This window comes from Limulus polyphemus, unplaced genomic scaffold (assembly GCF_000517525.1).
Source record: "Limulus polyphemus unplaced genomic scaffold, Limulus_polyphemus-2.1.2 Scaffold489, whole genome shotgun sequence".
NCBI lineage: Eukaryota > Metazoa > Arthropoda > Merostomata > Xiphosura > Limulidae > Limulus > Limulus polyphemus.
The window spans coordinates 330,641-344,433 of NW_013666099.1; the positions used below are offsets into that span (position 1 = coordinate 330,641).

Here is a 13,793-nt window from a genome sequence, read left to right on the forward strand (position 1 = left end):
AGTTGTCGCTGACTTATTCCACCATCTGCTTGACCAACTATCCTTCCTGTAACAAAATCTGACAATTCGAGAGAACCTTCAGTTCTAGGCCTGTTGTAGCACAAGATAATTAGTGTGCGGACCATTTTCATTTATATAGTGCTCTGTGAACACAAATTAGTTAGCATAAATCAGTTAAATGACGAAAAATTAGGTGTCTATTTACTTGTGACCACTCAGTGTAGATAAGGGATTTTTAGTTTACTAGTATACTCAATAAGTGCCAATATAAACTATTGTTTCTAAAATTATTTACAGTCATTATTGGATAATGAAATATGAGGAAAGAAGAATACAGAATTATTCTGAAAAAGCTTGAATAAAGATGTTTTTAGATAGGAGATTAGAATTTCAAAGACGGGATATCTCTTGTACTAAATGGCATTGGAAAACAAAAAAATATGGATCAAATAGGAGAACCAGGGTCATCCAGAAAGAGATCTGCAACTGTGGTACCATAACCGTTCTAAGCAAAGTTCAGCGCCTTCTAACAACTAAAAAACCACGAACACAAAGGACAGTGGTGAAGGCTGTCCATGACAATGTAATTAAGGAGGATGGAAAAGTGACACAACTCACGTGTACAGAAATTGTTTCTACAATGTATTTGCTCATCCATCAAGCAGCTGGAGAATGAAACAGGTGTAAATGCTATACCATAAGAAGACATATCAATCAAATTGCTGGATGCAGTACTATAGATTTCTGTGTGATCGGATTGTTAAAATTAATGCTGGGAAACAACCGTCGCCTTGTGCGCTAGATGGATTACGGAAAGTGAGAAGGAGAAGTGGTGTGCATTGGACAAGACAGTCTTATGATGGAATCTTTTACAATGAAAACTACGTTGCAAGGATATTTTATGAACGTGGCAACACAGACTGTAACTTCTGAGGATCCGTACCTTTAAAGCATACCTTACAACAATTCTAACATATAAATTTAGATGTAATAAAAAGACAGCTTACGAAAATTTTAAACCTTACGAACGCAAGAAGTTTCAATTATGTTATTTTAAACGGTTTTGGTTCTCTATAAAATAGGACAAGAATTAATATGTCAAAAAAAAAACACCGGAGAAAATTCTTGATCCCCCTCAAAAAAAAATAAAATTAAATTGAGTTTCTGGTCAAGTAAATACTTTGTATAAATTGGAGTGGTTTAAATGTTAAGAAAATGCACGATGTGGGAGGCACTTATTATTTACACTTGTAAAAACTGAATAGGCGTGGCAAAAAATAATAATAAACTGAACCAAGATGTACTTGCCAAAATTCAATAATAAAAAAATGAAAATAGAAAGAACCAAAACGGATACCTCTTCACAGAAAAATTAGATAATGGTGTTTGAGTTTACTAGCATGCTCAATAAGTAAAAGCACAATTTATTGCTCATAAGATAAGTTATAATCTTTATTCGATAATAAAACGTGAGGAAATAACACAGAACTCTTTTGAAAAAGTGCGTATTTGTTGATAAACTATGGTAAAGTGTTTCAACTGTTCATAACGCGTAAATTTCCCTAAATATATTGTTTTAGTGACTTTTAAACATGGATGTTTCAGAAAAAATGTTTGGCAAAAAATAATAGTAAACTGACCCAAAATGAATTTGCCAAAGTTCAACAATAAACAAATGAAAATAGAAAGAACCAAAACACATAACTCCTCATAGAAAATTTAGATAAGGTTTTTTTTAGTTTACTAGTATGCTCAATAGGTAGCAGCACAGTCTATTCCTCTTAAAATAAGTTACAATCTTTCTTCGACAATAAAACGTGAAGAAATAACACAGAACTCTTCCGGAAAAGCGTGCATTTGTTGATAATGTATGGTAAAGAGCTTTAACTGTTCATAACGGGTAATTCTGCCTAAATATATTGTTTTAGTGTATTTTAAATATGGATGTATTAACGTAAAAGAAGTATCATTATTTTGTAATTTTTTTAATGGAATTGTATAGTTATGTAATTTCTTGAAATTTATGTGTTACTATTCTTTACCTCATTTTTACGTAGAGAGAGAAGTTATGGTTAAGAATGTATTTATAACTAACTACTAAGGTTAAATATAATGGTTTACTGTGAAGTGCAGGAGGTAACTGTTGTGAATGACTCTTGAGCAGTATGTCATATCTGATGCTGCCTTCTGGTGTTAGGTGTCTGAATCAGGGTACTACTTATTAAAGTCGGAGCGTTTTCTTGTTGATTTTACCCTAATGTCTGTAGGATATTCCTATATGTTTAGGACTACAAACTGTTTTAATAACGCCCTAAGAATGCGTTTCAAGATATTACAGTTAGCAGCTCACAATATAAAGCTGTAAACGTTGATAAAGTTTTATATTAAAGTAGTACATCAGAAGAACGATAGAATACAAAATTTATTTTGTACATCAAAAGTAAAAGAAGGTGTGATACAAATATTATGTACAAAAATGGCACATTTTAAGACTTGGACACCTTGGTATCTTATTTGCACAAAGGAAATATTTTGAATACAATTAGTGAAAAACAGAGAACAGAATTGTTACTGGACGTTTCTGTATTGTGAGACAAAAAAAATCCTAAAACTTTCTACTTAGTTTTGCAACTACATATATATATATATATATATATACTATTTCATTCAAGTAATCTGACATGTTTCAGAATATGAAAAATATCCTATGCATAAACAGTAGGAAGGTAATTAATACGGTATATTATAAGCATAACAAACTTGTAAAGCCTGTTATTTTCACATTATTACATAACTGTAACCAGTCTTTATGACATCCACATACATAAATGTTATTTAAATACTTCTCTTCAAAATTCAGTTTGTTACTGAAACATATCATAATAGTAAAAGTGAAGACTTGTCTGCGTGATAACTTGAACCCAGGTACGTCAATTGGTAGGAGTACACTGGTGTCCTGGGTTCAAGTCTCAGTTCACTGCAGATTTCTTAACATCCTGATACGTTACAATACACACACAAAACATGTAACATTCTAGCAACAGACCAGCATAGAATTCAACAGTTTCATATTTTTCACTAACATCAGAAAACTTACTGTTTCAGTACTTTAACATTAAATCACACTGTAACATGCAAAGAAAAAAAAAGAACTATATTCTGAAAAAAATTATGTTTTTAGTAGTTGATTAAGTATCTAGTTGTTAACATATTAAACATTTAAATCTATGTATGATAAAAAAAACTAGATTATTGTTATACTTCACAGATTACCTGCAAAGTTTAAGTATCATATATATAAAAGTTACTGTATGTACAATGTGAATATTTTCTAGACATACTTCTTCATATAAACACTGTTTACTGACAAAATCAGACATCACCATGATTTCTAGCATATCAGAAGTGTTAGAAATAACCTAAATATGGCACAAAAATGAGACTCGTGCAGAATACCAATACTGTAAATGCTATGTCAGTATCTAAGTTATGTGAATGTTTTCACTTTTAAATGTCATTGAAAGCTCATGTTGAAAATTACCTGAAATTGTCATCTTTCATTGTTCAAATATTTAATAGTTATCCAAGAAATTTCCAAAAGGCCAAAAAAGAACTTCCCACCTTTTGTAGTGTGTTAAATATTACCTGTAACTGTTCTTCAGTACTAAAATATTCAAAAACAGTTCATTTGTATGAATATTGTATAACAAGCAAAAAAAAAAAACAGAAAATATATGAGGTTTATACTTGGATTTTCAGTCATTCCTCAGGATGTCAGGGTGAAGACAAACCCACACACTCCAGGCTGCTTCATTCTTCATTGAACTTAAAACATCACACAGTACTGAACTCTGGGGATTAGCCTACTTATCTTTTTGTTTCTGTAAAAGCTTTTCATATAAACTGTGTTTCATTGAAAATAACAAGGATTAAACCCATGTGCCTATGTTAAGTACTTATGAACAGGGTAGTATTCTGGCCAAATATTTTGGCTAGGACTGGAATACAAAAATTTATAATCCCAAAAATGACTAAATAATTTTTTTCCTAAGTAAAAGTACATCAGTAATAGACTGTTACTTCACAGCCCTACTTGATAGTAAATTTCAGTTTGGGCATTGCTGACCTAGACCTAATAAGTGAATACACAATTGGGATACCTTACATGTGTATTTAGTACATTATTATTGTGACAAATTTCCAGTGTTCTTCAAGTTTTAATAGAACTGTTTTTTCTCTAATCCAGTAAGACTTATGTTAAAGCTTAACTGGGGATATATGTATATACACAAAAGTATCAACTTCAAAATGATAACATGCCCTATGACTAGCAAATTTGTTCACTCACACACAGAGAAAAATAGTAAGGTAATTTAGGCAGTGAGTTAAGTGTTTAGTGCAGATGGATTAAAATAAGATAATAAATTCTTGTACTAAGTTCTCTTCTCCTGTATGGATTCACTCAATTAGAGATGATATTGGCAGTGCAAAGTGTATTAACATATTTCCAAGGGAAAAAAAAGATGGCTAAGCAATAACCCTTTAATTGGTATTCCAAATTCCAGTAATTGAAAAAAGCATATCTTTTTATATTAGGATAATTTACTATGACTGTAGCCATATGCCAGCAAATCACTTAAGAGTTTAAACAGACATCAGAATTATAAACAGTTCTTTGTTCAGATCTGGTACTTTTGTTATTGGTATGTTATAGTTTTCTTCTGAATACCTAAACATAACATTACCACATTAAGACTAGGTCTAATAAAGAAAAGACCATCTGGCCAGCAGATACCAAATAATCATTGGGGCACATGACTCGGGCCTAGGAGGTTCTCTAACTGTCTATTACAGTAACATTCCTTATTAACAATAAGTGGATTAGTTTCACATTGTTTAATTAACACAAATGTCACATTTTACTGTCTACTTTTATTTCACCAATTTGCATGGCAATTTCACTGAATGTTGGCCTGTCTTTTGGACTTATGTTCCAACAGGAGAGGAGCAAGTTTCGCAAAGATTGAGGAGATCCCTCTGGTGGGTTCCAATGCAAGTCATGACTTCTCAAGAGTCGCAATATTACATCATCTCCCTTATTAGCAAAAGGAAGTTCTGCCTGCATGAAAACTTCCCAGGTGAAAACAGCAAAAGACCAAACATCACTTTTGGTTGACCACTCATCCTCCAGGACAGCTTCAGCTGGTGCCCACCTTAATGGGATATTCTTGAACTGGTAACGACTGTATTCCTGAGCATAGGTGTCTCTGGAGAGGCTTGGGCTGCTGATCTTTACTTCCAGTCTTGAAGTGATCAGACAATTCCTTGTGGCTAAATCTTTGTGAACAAACCTGTGATTTGATAGGCTTTCCATTCCAAGTGCCACCTGGTGACAAATAGCCATAATTTGAGAAGTAAATAGTGGTGGAGGTTTGGGACCTTTACGAGCTGTATCCTTTCGAGTGGCTAACAAGAACTGCTTCAAGTCTCCCTAGAAAATTGGAACAAGTATTATTTAAAATTTGAATACTTTACAAAGAGGATCTTTATTTTATTTGTTAATAAAAAATCACCTATGAGTATACAAATTCTTTTATTTAAATGTAAAAGAAATATAAGAGAAAATTTGCACATTTATTTATGTTAAGGAGCTTGTAGCAAAATTATCTTTTAACCTCTCTTCAGGAAATAATATGTTAACTAATATTTTGATATTCCGCAGAGATTACTGCTTATGTATACGAGGGTAAGGGTGTGGATTTGGTGTATCTGGATTTTCAGAAAGCATTTGACAAGGTGCCACTAAAAGGCTTGTAAAAAAAAAAAAGATTACTATAAGTGTGGGGGATATTGGCTCATTGGACAGTAAGAAGACTGGATGGAAGAAAGCTGAAGGTTTTTATAAATGGAGTTTAGCTCAAAGGGAATTAATGTCACAAGACTCAATGTTAAGAACTTTTATCTCTTTGATTTATATCAGTGACATAGGTGAAAGAATGGTCAATAAATTGCTTAAATTTGTTGATAATATTAAGGTATTGGGTGTTGCTAACTGTGAGGAGGATGCTGCTGTTTTATAAATGGATATATATATTTGATGAATTGGACAAATAATTAGCAGGTGACTTTTAAATATAACAAGTGGAAGGTAATGCATGTGGGATATCGTAACTTGAATTATGAATATAATTTTGATGGGGATAACCTTAACAGTTTATGGAAGAAAAGTATCTTGGTGTTCTAGATGATCAGTCTCTTAAACAAACCAAAAAAGTGATGTTGCTAGTGGTAGGGCAAGTAAGATTTTAAGTTATATCTATAAAGATACTGAATACGAGTCTAAGGAGATTATAATTTTGATGTGTCACTGGTTAGGCTTTATTTGGAGTATTGTACTCAGTCCTGCCTCCTTATCCTAGAAAGGACATTGAATTGTTTAGAGGAGGTATACCAGAACAGCAGTGTCTAATAGGATTTTGCTGCTGCAAAACTTGTGAGGATCAGGTCACCATATTCGCTACATGGTACAAAATATATACAATATTAATAAAATAAATGTGCAATCTTCCGAAAATTGGTTTGAAGTTTTAAACTGGTAGCAATAAAGACTGATTCTCAGTAAAATATGGTAATGTAACAAAAACTTAAAGTTTCAAATATTAATATGAAAATAGAAGAAAAAAAATGTAACAGATGATGAGCATCAATTTGCCACATGTCTGCAGCCAATTCACCACATATGGCGAGTGGCAAACATATTGGACAACATTGTAGTAGAATGATACCTGAGGTGGAAAGGTTGTCACTAAGTACTTTAACCTTGGTAAGGGAATTGATATTGTTGATGCATAATCTTTTTTCATATTTTATGGTGAGAATGGTAGGACTAAGGGTCACAAATATAAATTTTGATAGAGTAGGAGTGAACTTCATCTAATATAGTTTTTCTTACAGGGGGTTGGCATTTGAAATGGGTTGCTTTCCGGTGTGGTGGATGCAGCAAATGTAAGGGAGCTTAAGGGAATGCTTGATTTTTTTTTTTGCTTAGTTTAGTGAATGGTATAGCCTAGATGGACTAACAAGGTTCTTGTTGTCCTTAAATTTTATGTTAATTTAAAATATCTCTAGAAGTAACTGACCGGCAGGAAAATAAAATAGAACTGTGACAAGTGTAATGCCCTATATGAAATATCTTGTTTGTTTGTTTGAGGTGTAGATGACTGAAATCAACTGTGATATCATTCAAAGCTACTGTGAATATTGAAGTATCTGCTAGTCATAAGACATCACTTGGAACCTGTGTAGCTTTCAGGTGCTTGATAATGATTGGATGTTATATGTTTCCACACATGGGGCCCTTCTGTTGTTATACTTTTATACTTTAGTTATTGGATAAGAGTCTTGCATATAGCACTTGTAAGACTAATATAACTTCCTATCTAAAAGTGTTTTTACACATGGATGCATATGACATTTGGTAAGGTTGAACTACATAAAAGCTTTAATGTTTTTTAAAGAAAGTGAAGTTCCATATATACACACAATAAATGTTCTAATTTTTAAATTCACTGCAAGCTTATTTACCACAACCTACCCAATCACTGTATTCCACAATCATCAGGAATGGCTCTACATCTCGACATAAGCCTAGAAGTTTCACTACATTTTGATGGTTCAGCTTGTGAAAAATGTCCATTTCTCTTTTAAATTCAAAGTGGTCATTTTCATCCCGAGTGTGCAGTGCTTTTACCATAACTAGGGTTTCAGCTTCATTGTCTCGTATTCCACGAGCCTTAGCAAGAAATACATCTCCAAATTCGCCTCTCCCTGGTTAAGATTAAAACTGTTAAAATACCTTAAAAGACAAAGGTTTAAAAAATTACAATTCATATTTAAAATAATTGAAGGTACCAGCCATCAATTATCACAGAACACTTTTAATGGCTCAGTCAAATTATCATTTTATTTTTCAAGTATAAAACCTTTCTTTTTTATGAATTACTCTACATGTTTTCAAATTATGTTACAAGTTTGTTTGTAGTTGAGCACAAAGCTACACAATGGGCTGTCTGTGCTGTGTCTACCATGGGTATCTAAACCTGGTTTCTAGCATTATAAGTCTGCAGACTTAATGCTATGTCATTAGGAGGCTTGTGTAACAAGAAATGCAATCAATAAATTTTAAAAATCTATTTGGTTGGCAAAGCAAGTAAGTTTCGTATTTCATAATAGTTTCAAACATAATATTCTAGCAGAATGGTTTTGATTTTCCAGTCATATAGTGTACAAAAGACAGATTGGGGAACATAATTACATTTGTTTATGCCTTATATAGAAAACACTAATTCTGAAATAATTTTTGAAAAGATATAACTTACACTAATGTACTTTCCATTCTGTTGACCTGCCTGAGTAAAGATCTGAGAAAGCATTTGAAAATAATTCAAGCAGTGAAATCACTTAAAACTATTGATAGCTTAAAAAAATAAAACAATGATTAAACTCCAATGAAATAAATGATTAAGTAGAAATTTAATCATGCTTTTTTAATGTGTTATCAAGGATAATGTACAAAATTACAAACTCATCTGAAAATAATTAAAACCTACAAACAAGTAAATACTAATTTGAAGCTTTATAAATATGTTTTCTCACCCAAGAGCATGACTGTTTGAAGGTCGTGACGTGGAAACTGAAGTCTGTCATATGATGACCTACTACGTTTGGAATGGTGTGAATGAGAGCCAGAGCTGTGTGAATGACCCTCTCCATCACTTTTGGCTGGCCCTCCATTTCTGTGGTCTTTTCTAACAGATCCATTTTTATCTTTCAGTTCTGTGTTTTGAATGACATCTCCATTCTCAGACTTAGCCACTTTGGAGAATGATATAAAGTTACATTGTAAATAATATTTTAAATAGGTTTAAAAAATTTTTAGGTTCTTTTAATTTAAAAAAAATTAATATTTATTTCTTTCTTGAATTATCAATGGCAGTAATGAAAAAATAAAAAAAAACTTTTTTATGTATAGAAAACCTTCCAAAAATCTGGATATTTGGTCCAGATTCAATTCTTTAAGTTTCCTGACACATTTTCTGTACAAAAGTTTCTAAAGACATTTGATTTTTATTTATCAAATATTTAGGTAAAGTAGAAAAAGACAGTATTTTCAATGGAATCTTTCAGCATTAAACTTATATTTGCAAACAAAAATAATTCCCCAGTAGTCTTGACTTTAGGCAGCATAGCAAACAAAATAACAATATCTTATCAATGTTTTATAATTTTGCAGGTATCACTGAATAATGATTTTATATATGTTTTTTTCTAATTAGTAAACTTTCATTTTTAGGACAGAAATTACCAAAACTAAGTAAAATACAGAGTGAGAGGTTTTATTTTGAAAAAAACGAAAAAACACTTACCATCTGCAGTTGCTTGAGCAAGAAGCAAGGCCTTACGTCTTGCCCGCCTGAAACGGCACCAGATCATCAAGCCCATAACAAGCACCATGTAGACTGCTGCAGCACCAAGAGTTATCGTGACTGTTTTAGTCATGGTGTTCTCATTCCCATCCAATCCAGCACCAATTTGATTAGGGCTATAACTTTCTCCACCTTTATTTAAAAAACGTTTCAACTATTACTACTACTTCAGTCAAATATTTTAAGTCTAAGAAGAAAAAAAATGAGGAAAACAGAACTACTGGTACAAGTACACATTTGTTTATTAAATTATTCCAGTGCTATTTTTGTAATAGAAAAAGAACTGAAGCTCAAAACTATAGCATTTTTCATATCTCAGCAAATTTCAGCTAGAACATCTAGGGGAACTGTAAGCATATCTAGTGGCATATGAGGCAAAAATCAAGCAGAAAACGAATTTAAAAACATTCATTATCACAACAAACAAATTTTTGTGATGTTGTTTTCAACAACAAAAACATTTGTTGTTGAAATAGGGAAGTGGAGCTGAGCTCTATCACAAAAATAGGCCTGAATTGTTTGATGGCAAATTTAAATAATTGGAATTACATTGATAGGTAAATTGACTATGGTTGATTTACGGTAAATAACTCTTTGAAAGATGCTGAGAAACTGGGATTCAGTTAAAATATAAATAACACCTGTTAAATGTACAGTGAGTACTGTCAAGCATACAGTTTTGAAAGCTCACTTTGAACAACTAGTTTAATTTCTGTTCGGCGAAAACCTCCACTGTTTCCAGCAGTACATCCATATTTTCCTTCATCATTCCTGTGAGCTTCACTGACATATAGAGTTCCATTTTCTAGAACTTGAAACCGCTTTTTGTCAAAACCATTGAGTACATTATCCTTATCCCATTGGATGGTAGGTGGTGGGTCACCTGTGGCTTTACAATGAAGCATGATGGGATAACCTTCATAAGCAATAGTTTCTGCTGGCCTTACGGTAAAGGTTGGCAAAACTGAAGAAACAGAACAAAAAAAAAAGATGTAATGAAAGCAATGTTACCAGAAAGACACTTCTGTCTTACTGAAAGTCACACGATGTTAAATGTAATTGTCATAACCATTCACAAATATGAACACTGCAGACAGTGTATTTTAATATTAATTTTTTTCATAATGCCCACACATACTTTTTACAACATGGTGTCTTTCAAAAACAACATGCCTTTCAGGATCTCAAAGGATTGTTGTCAGGAGCTTAATCTTTCTACAGAACTACAACAGCAAGAATAATTTTGTTTTTATGAAATTTTATTAGGAAGTGGATCAAAACAAAAATTATCATATTTTATGGAATGGATTACTAAATGTCAGATTTACCTGTGATAAGAACTATGTTTATATTTCATTTTATTTTCTGAAGTCGTAACATCTGATGTAACAAAACGTGGTTATTTAAACTGCTTATTGAAATCTTTACACATATAATGTGAACTTATGGTATGCAAATTCAACTTAATGTTGTTTAAGATACATATTTTACATCTGTCTTTATAAACAAATTAGCAAGCTTTCTTATGCTACTTCAAAAATGTTAATAGTACTTTCAAACCATTAATTATACTAACTTTAATGCTTCAACATATATAATACCATTGTTTTAATAACTTGCTTCTAACAAATATACAGTAGTTTTAAGTTGTTACAACTTTGCTACCTACCAATAACTTCAACATGTATAGTTGTATTGATAAATGCCTGAGTGCTAGTGGCAAAACAAGTGTAGTTTCCAGCATCACTCTGTCGTACACTAGTAAAGTACAGAGTTCCATTTTCATCTTTAATATGTGGTGGCCATTTAAAGTATTCATTTCCCTCCTTAGTCCATCGTACTGTGGGTGGGACAGCTCCTCTGGCTTTACAGTAGATCTTAGCATTAGATCCAAGTTCCAAGTTTTTACTGACTGGAGGTGGAGCAAACTTTAACTTCTCTAAATAGAGAAACAATGAAATTAGTTATAAAACAGTACATTTTATAGCACTGGACGAGAACCTCTTCACTATTTGTACTTACAGTATTGTGCAACATTTAATGCTTATCTACTGGACATACAAATGAGTTTCTTATGTGGCCATCAACCTAGAAGTGAGATAGCCACAAAGAATAAACTTCATTATCATAGATTCTATTGCTGCTTAAATGAAGTCAGTCTGCACATGATATCTATAAGCTTGTATTGGAAGATTAAAAACTGTTGAGAATATTTATCCTTTAAGACGTTGATCCAACTAGTAGTTTCTTATGCATTGGTTGAGAGTCTGTCTCCCACCAACTCCTGCAGAAGCCTTTATACCGATCTTATACTTGGTACTGTAATTAAAACTTAGCTATGCGTTTTAGTAAACACTTATTTCTTTGAATTACTCTGTTAAAAAACAACAACAAAATATTTGATTGGTGAGCTCAAATTCAAAGTAATGTCTAAGTTAAATACAACTGTCATTTGGCCAATGAGATTGTAATATACAAGCTTTTGAAACAATTATTTATTAAGCTTTAATTAAGAAACTGAAAAAAAGAAGTCAAACCAATCTCACTAGTCATAAAATATGAAAATTACTGAAATCACATTATCAGAGTTAAATTAATTTAAATTAACAAGCTTTTGAAGTTATTACTGAAATGTAAATCATGCTTAAATTGGGGGATGATTCTTACAGAAGATTAAGTAACTTCATGTGTCACAAGGAGACCTGCAACCAAACAATGTGTTTGTTTGGAGACATACAAGTGTAACAATGCATTAGCAAATAATGATTTATAAGCAACATGAAGTAATTTTTATTTTTGGGGTAACATACTACATGTTTCAACAGAAGAAGACAGACCAACGTTGTGTCGAAACAGCATATTCCACTCAAAATAAACCCATCATTATTTTTTATAACTTGTTGTTTACTAACTCATTTTCATTAGTATAATGTTCTTCCTTACTCAAGCAAACATACAAGTGTACCTATACTACATTTACACATACAGAACAATAATGGAAGCAACATTGCTAAAAAGTCTTAGCTATAAAACAAAAAAAATTTTACTTTTTGGGTGCAAACCAAACGACTGAATTTTACCAAATTTTACTCTTTTATTTGTTTCTGAGAGAGCTGCTTTTCCAGATGCTTTGAAAATGAAAATTTGTAGTTATCAATTAGTAAAACTTGCATACTAATAAATACAAAGAATCAAAGCAAAATATAAGCCTGATTTATCCTGAGGTAACAACCTTCTTCCCTCAGTGTCCCTCTCTTAAGAAGAATTTTACTAGTCATCATTTATAGTACAGCTTATTAGGACAGGTCATATTTACATCGAGTTTCACATCAACACCTTGTTTCTTCTGTTTTACATAAACCTTGGCCAAGCTTTATAGAAATGTAGTATTACCTTAAACTGTTTTTGACTAAGGTAAACTCAATTTGGATTCAAAAGATAACTAAAAAAAATTTGGAGCTTACACCCTTACGCCAAGCTAACCCTAGAAATTTTGAACTAAAATAGCTTAAAGTGGTGGTGTAACTTTAGTTTCAAAAGTAGGATTACTAAAGTTGGAAAATTATTGAATACTTATCATACATGTACAACACTTTTTAAACAACAATGAATCTGGGTGTATATACATGCAGAGCAAAATTACAAACAAAATAAAAGCAGTAGGGCAGTAAACAGTCTTTAAAATAAAATAACCTCACCTTTCACAACAAATGAAGCATTTTTAGACTGGATAGAAGGAAATCCTTTAGTTTTCACTTCACACTGGTAAAGTCCCGAGTCCACAAGCTGAACTCCATGGATGAAGAGAGTTCCGTTGTCTGGGTGGACAACATAGTGGGAACGGGAAGTTTCTATTTTTTTACCATTTTTTAGCCAGTGGACAGAGGTTATGGGGTAAGGGCTCCCATTGTATTCACAGAATATCTTAGCTGTTTCACCTTCATCTGTCTGAACTCTTAACGGGTGAGACTTTATTGTGGGTGGAACTGTACAATTCAGAGGAAATATAGCAAGTTTTACAAACCAATGTTCTTAATATGTACATACATATATGAAATTATAAAGTATTAGTTTTTACAAACTAGTTTAGGGATTTTATAATTATACTGGATACTACAGGTTACACAAGTTGTTTTCGAACTATCAATAATGATTTCACATATCATAAAATTGCCTTTTTAGAGGCAAGGAATGGATGATAGTGTACGAAACTAACTATTTTTTACATGTCTCGTCCGTAAAGTTATAATCCATTATTTCTTTGATGTTAATTTGATTAATTATGTTTATTAAAACTTTTAATATATA

The 13,793-nt window shown here is 32.1% G+C and overlaps 1 protein-coding gene across 1 annotated transcript in view; it reads right to left on the reverse strand.

Moving 5' to 3' along the window:
* Nucleotides 1–2,404: 2,404 nt before the first annotated feature.
* Nucleotides 2,405–13,793, reverse strand: part of LOC106458589 (inactive tyrosine-protein kinase 7-like) — a 99,040-nt gene continuing 87,651 nt past the window's right edge. Inside the window, exons 7-13 of the mRNA XM_022384856.1 lie at nt 13,184–13,471; nt 11,155–11,424; nt 10,177–10,449; nt 9,426–9,617; nt 8,656–8,874; nt 7,595–7,827; nt 2,405–5,491 (exon numbers count right to left, since the gene is read on the reverse strand). Of these exons, the coding sequence (XP_022240564.1) occupies nt 4,913–5,491; nt 7,595–7,827; nt 8,656–8,874; nt 9,426–9,617; nt 10,177–10,449; nt 11,155–11,424; nt 13,184–13,471 (2,054 nt within the window). The 3' untranslated portion in view covers nt 2,405–4,912. The remainder of the gene's footprint in view (nt 5,492–7,594; nt 7,828–8,655; nt 8,875–9,425; nt 9,618–10,176; nt 10,450–11,154; nt 11,425–13,183; nt 13,472–13,793) is intronic.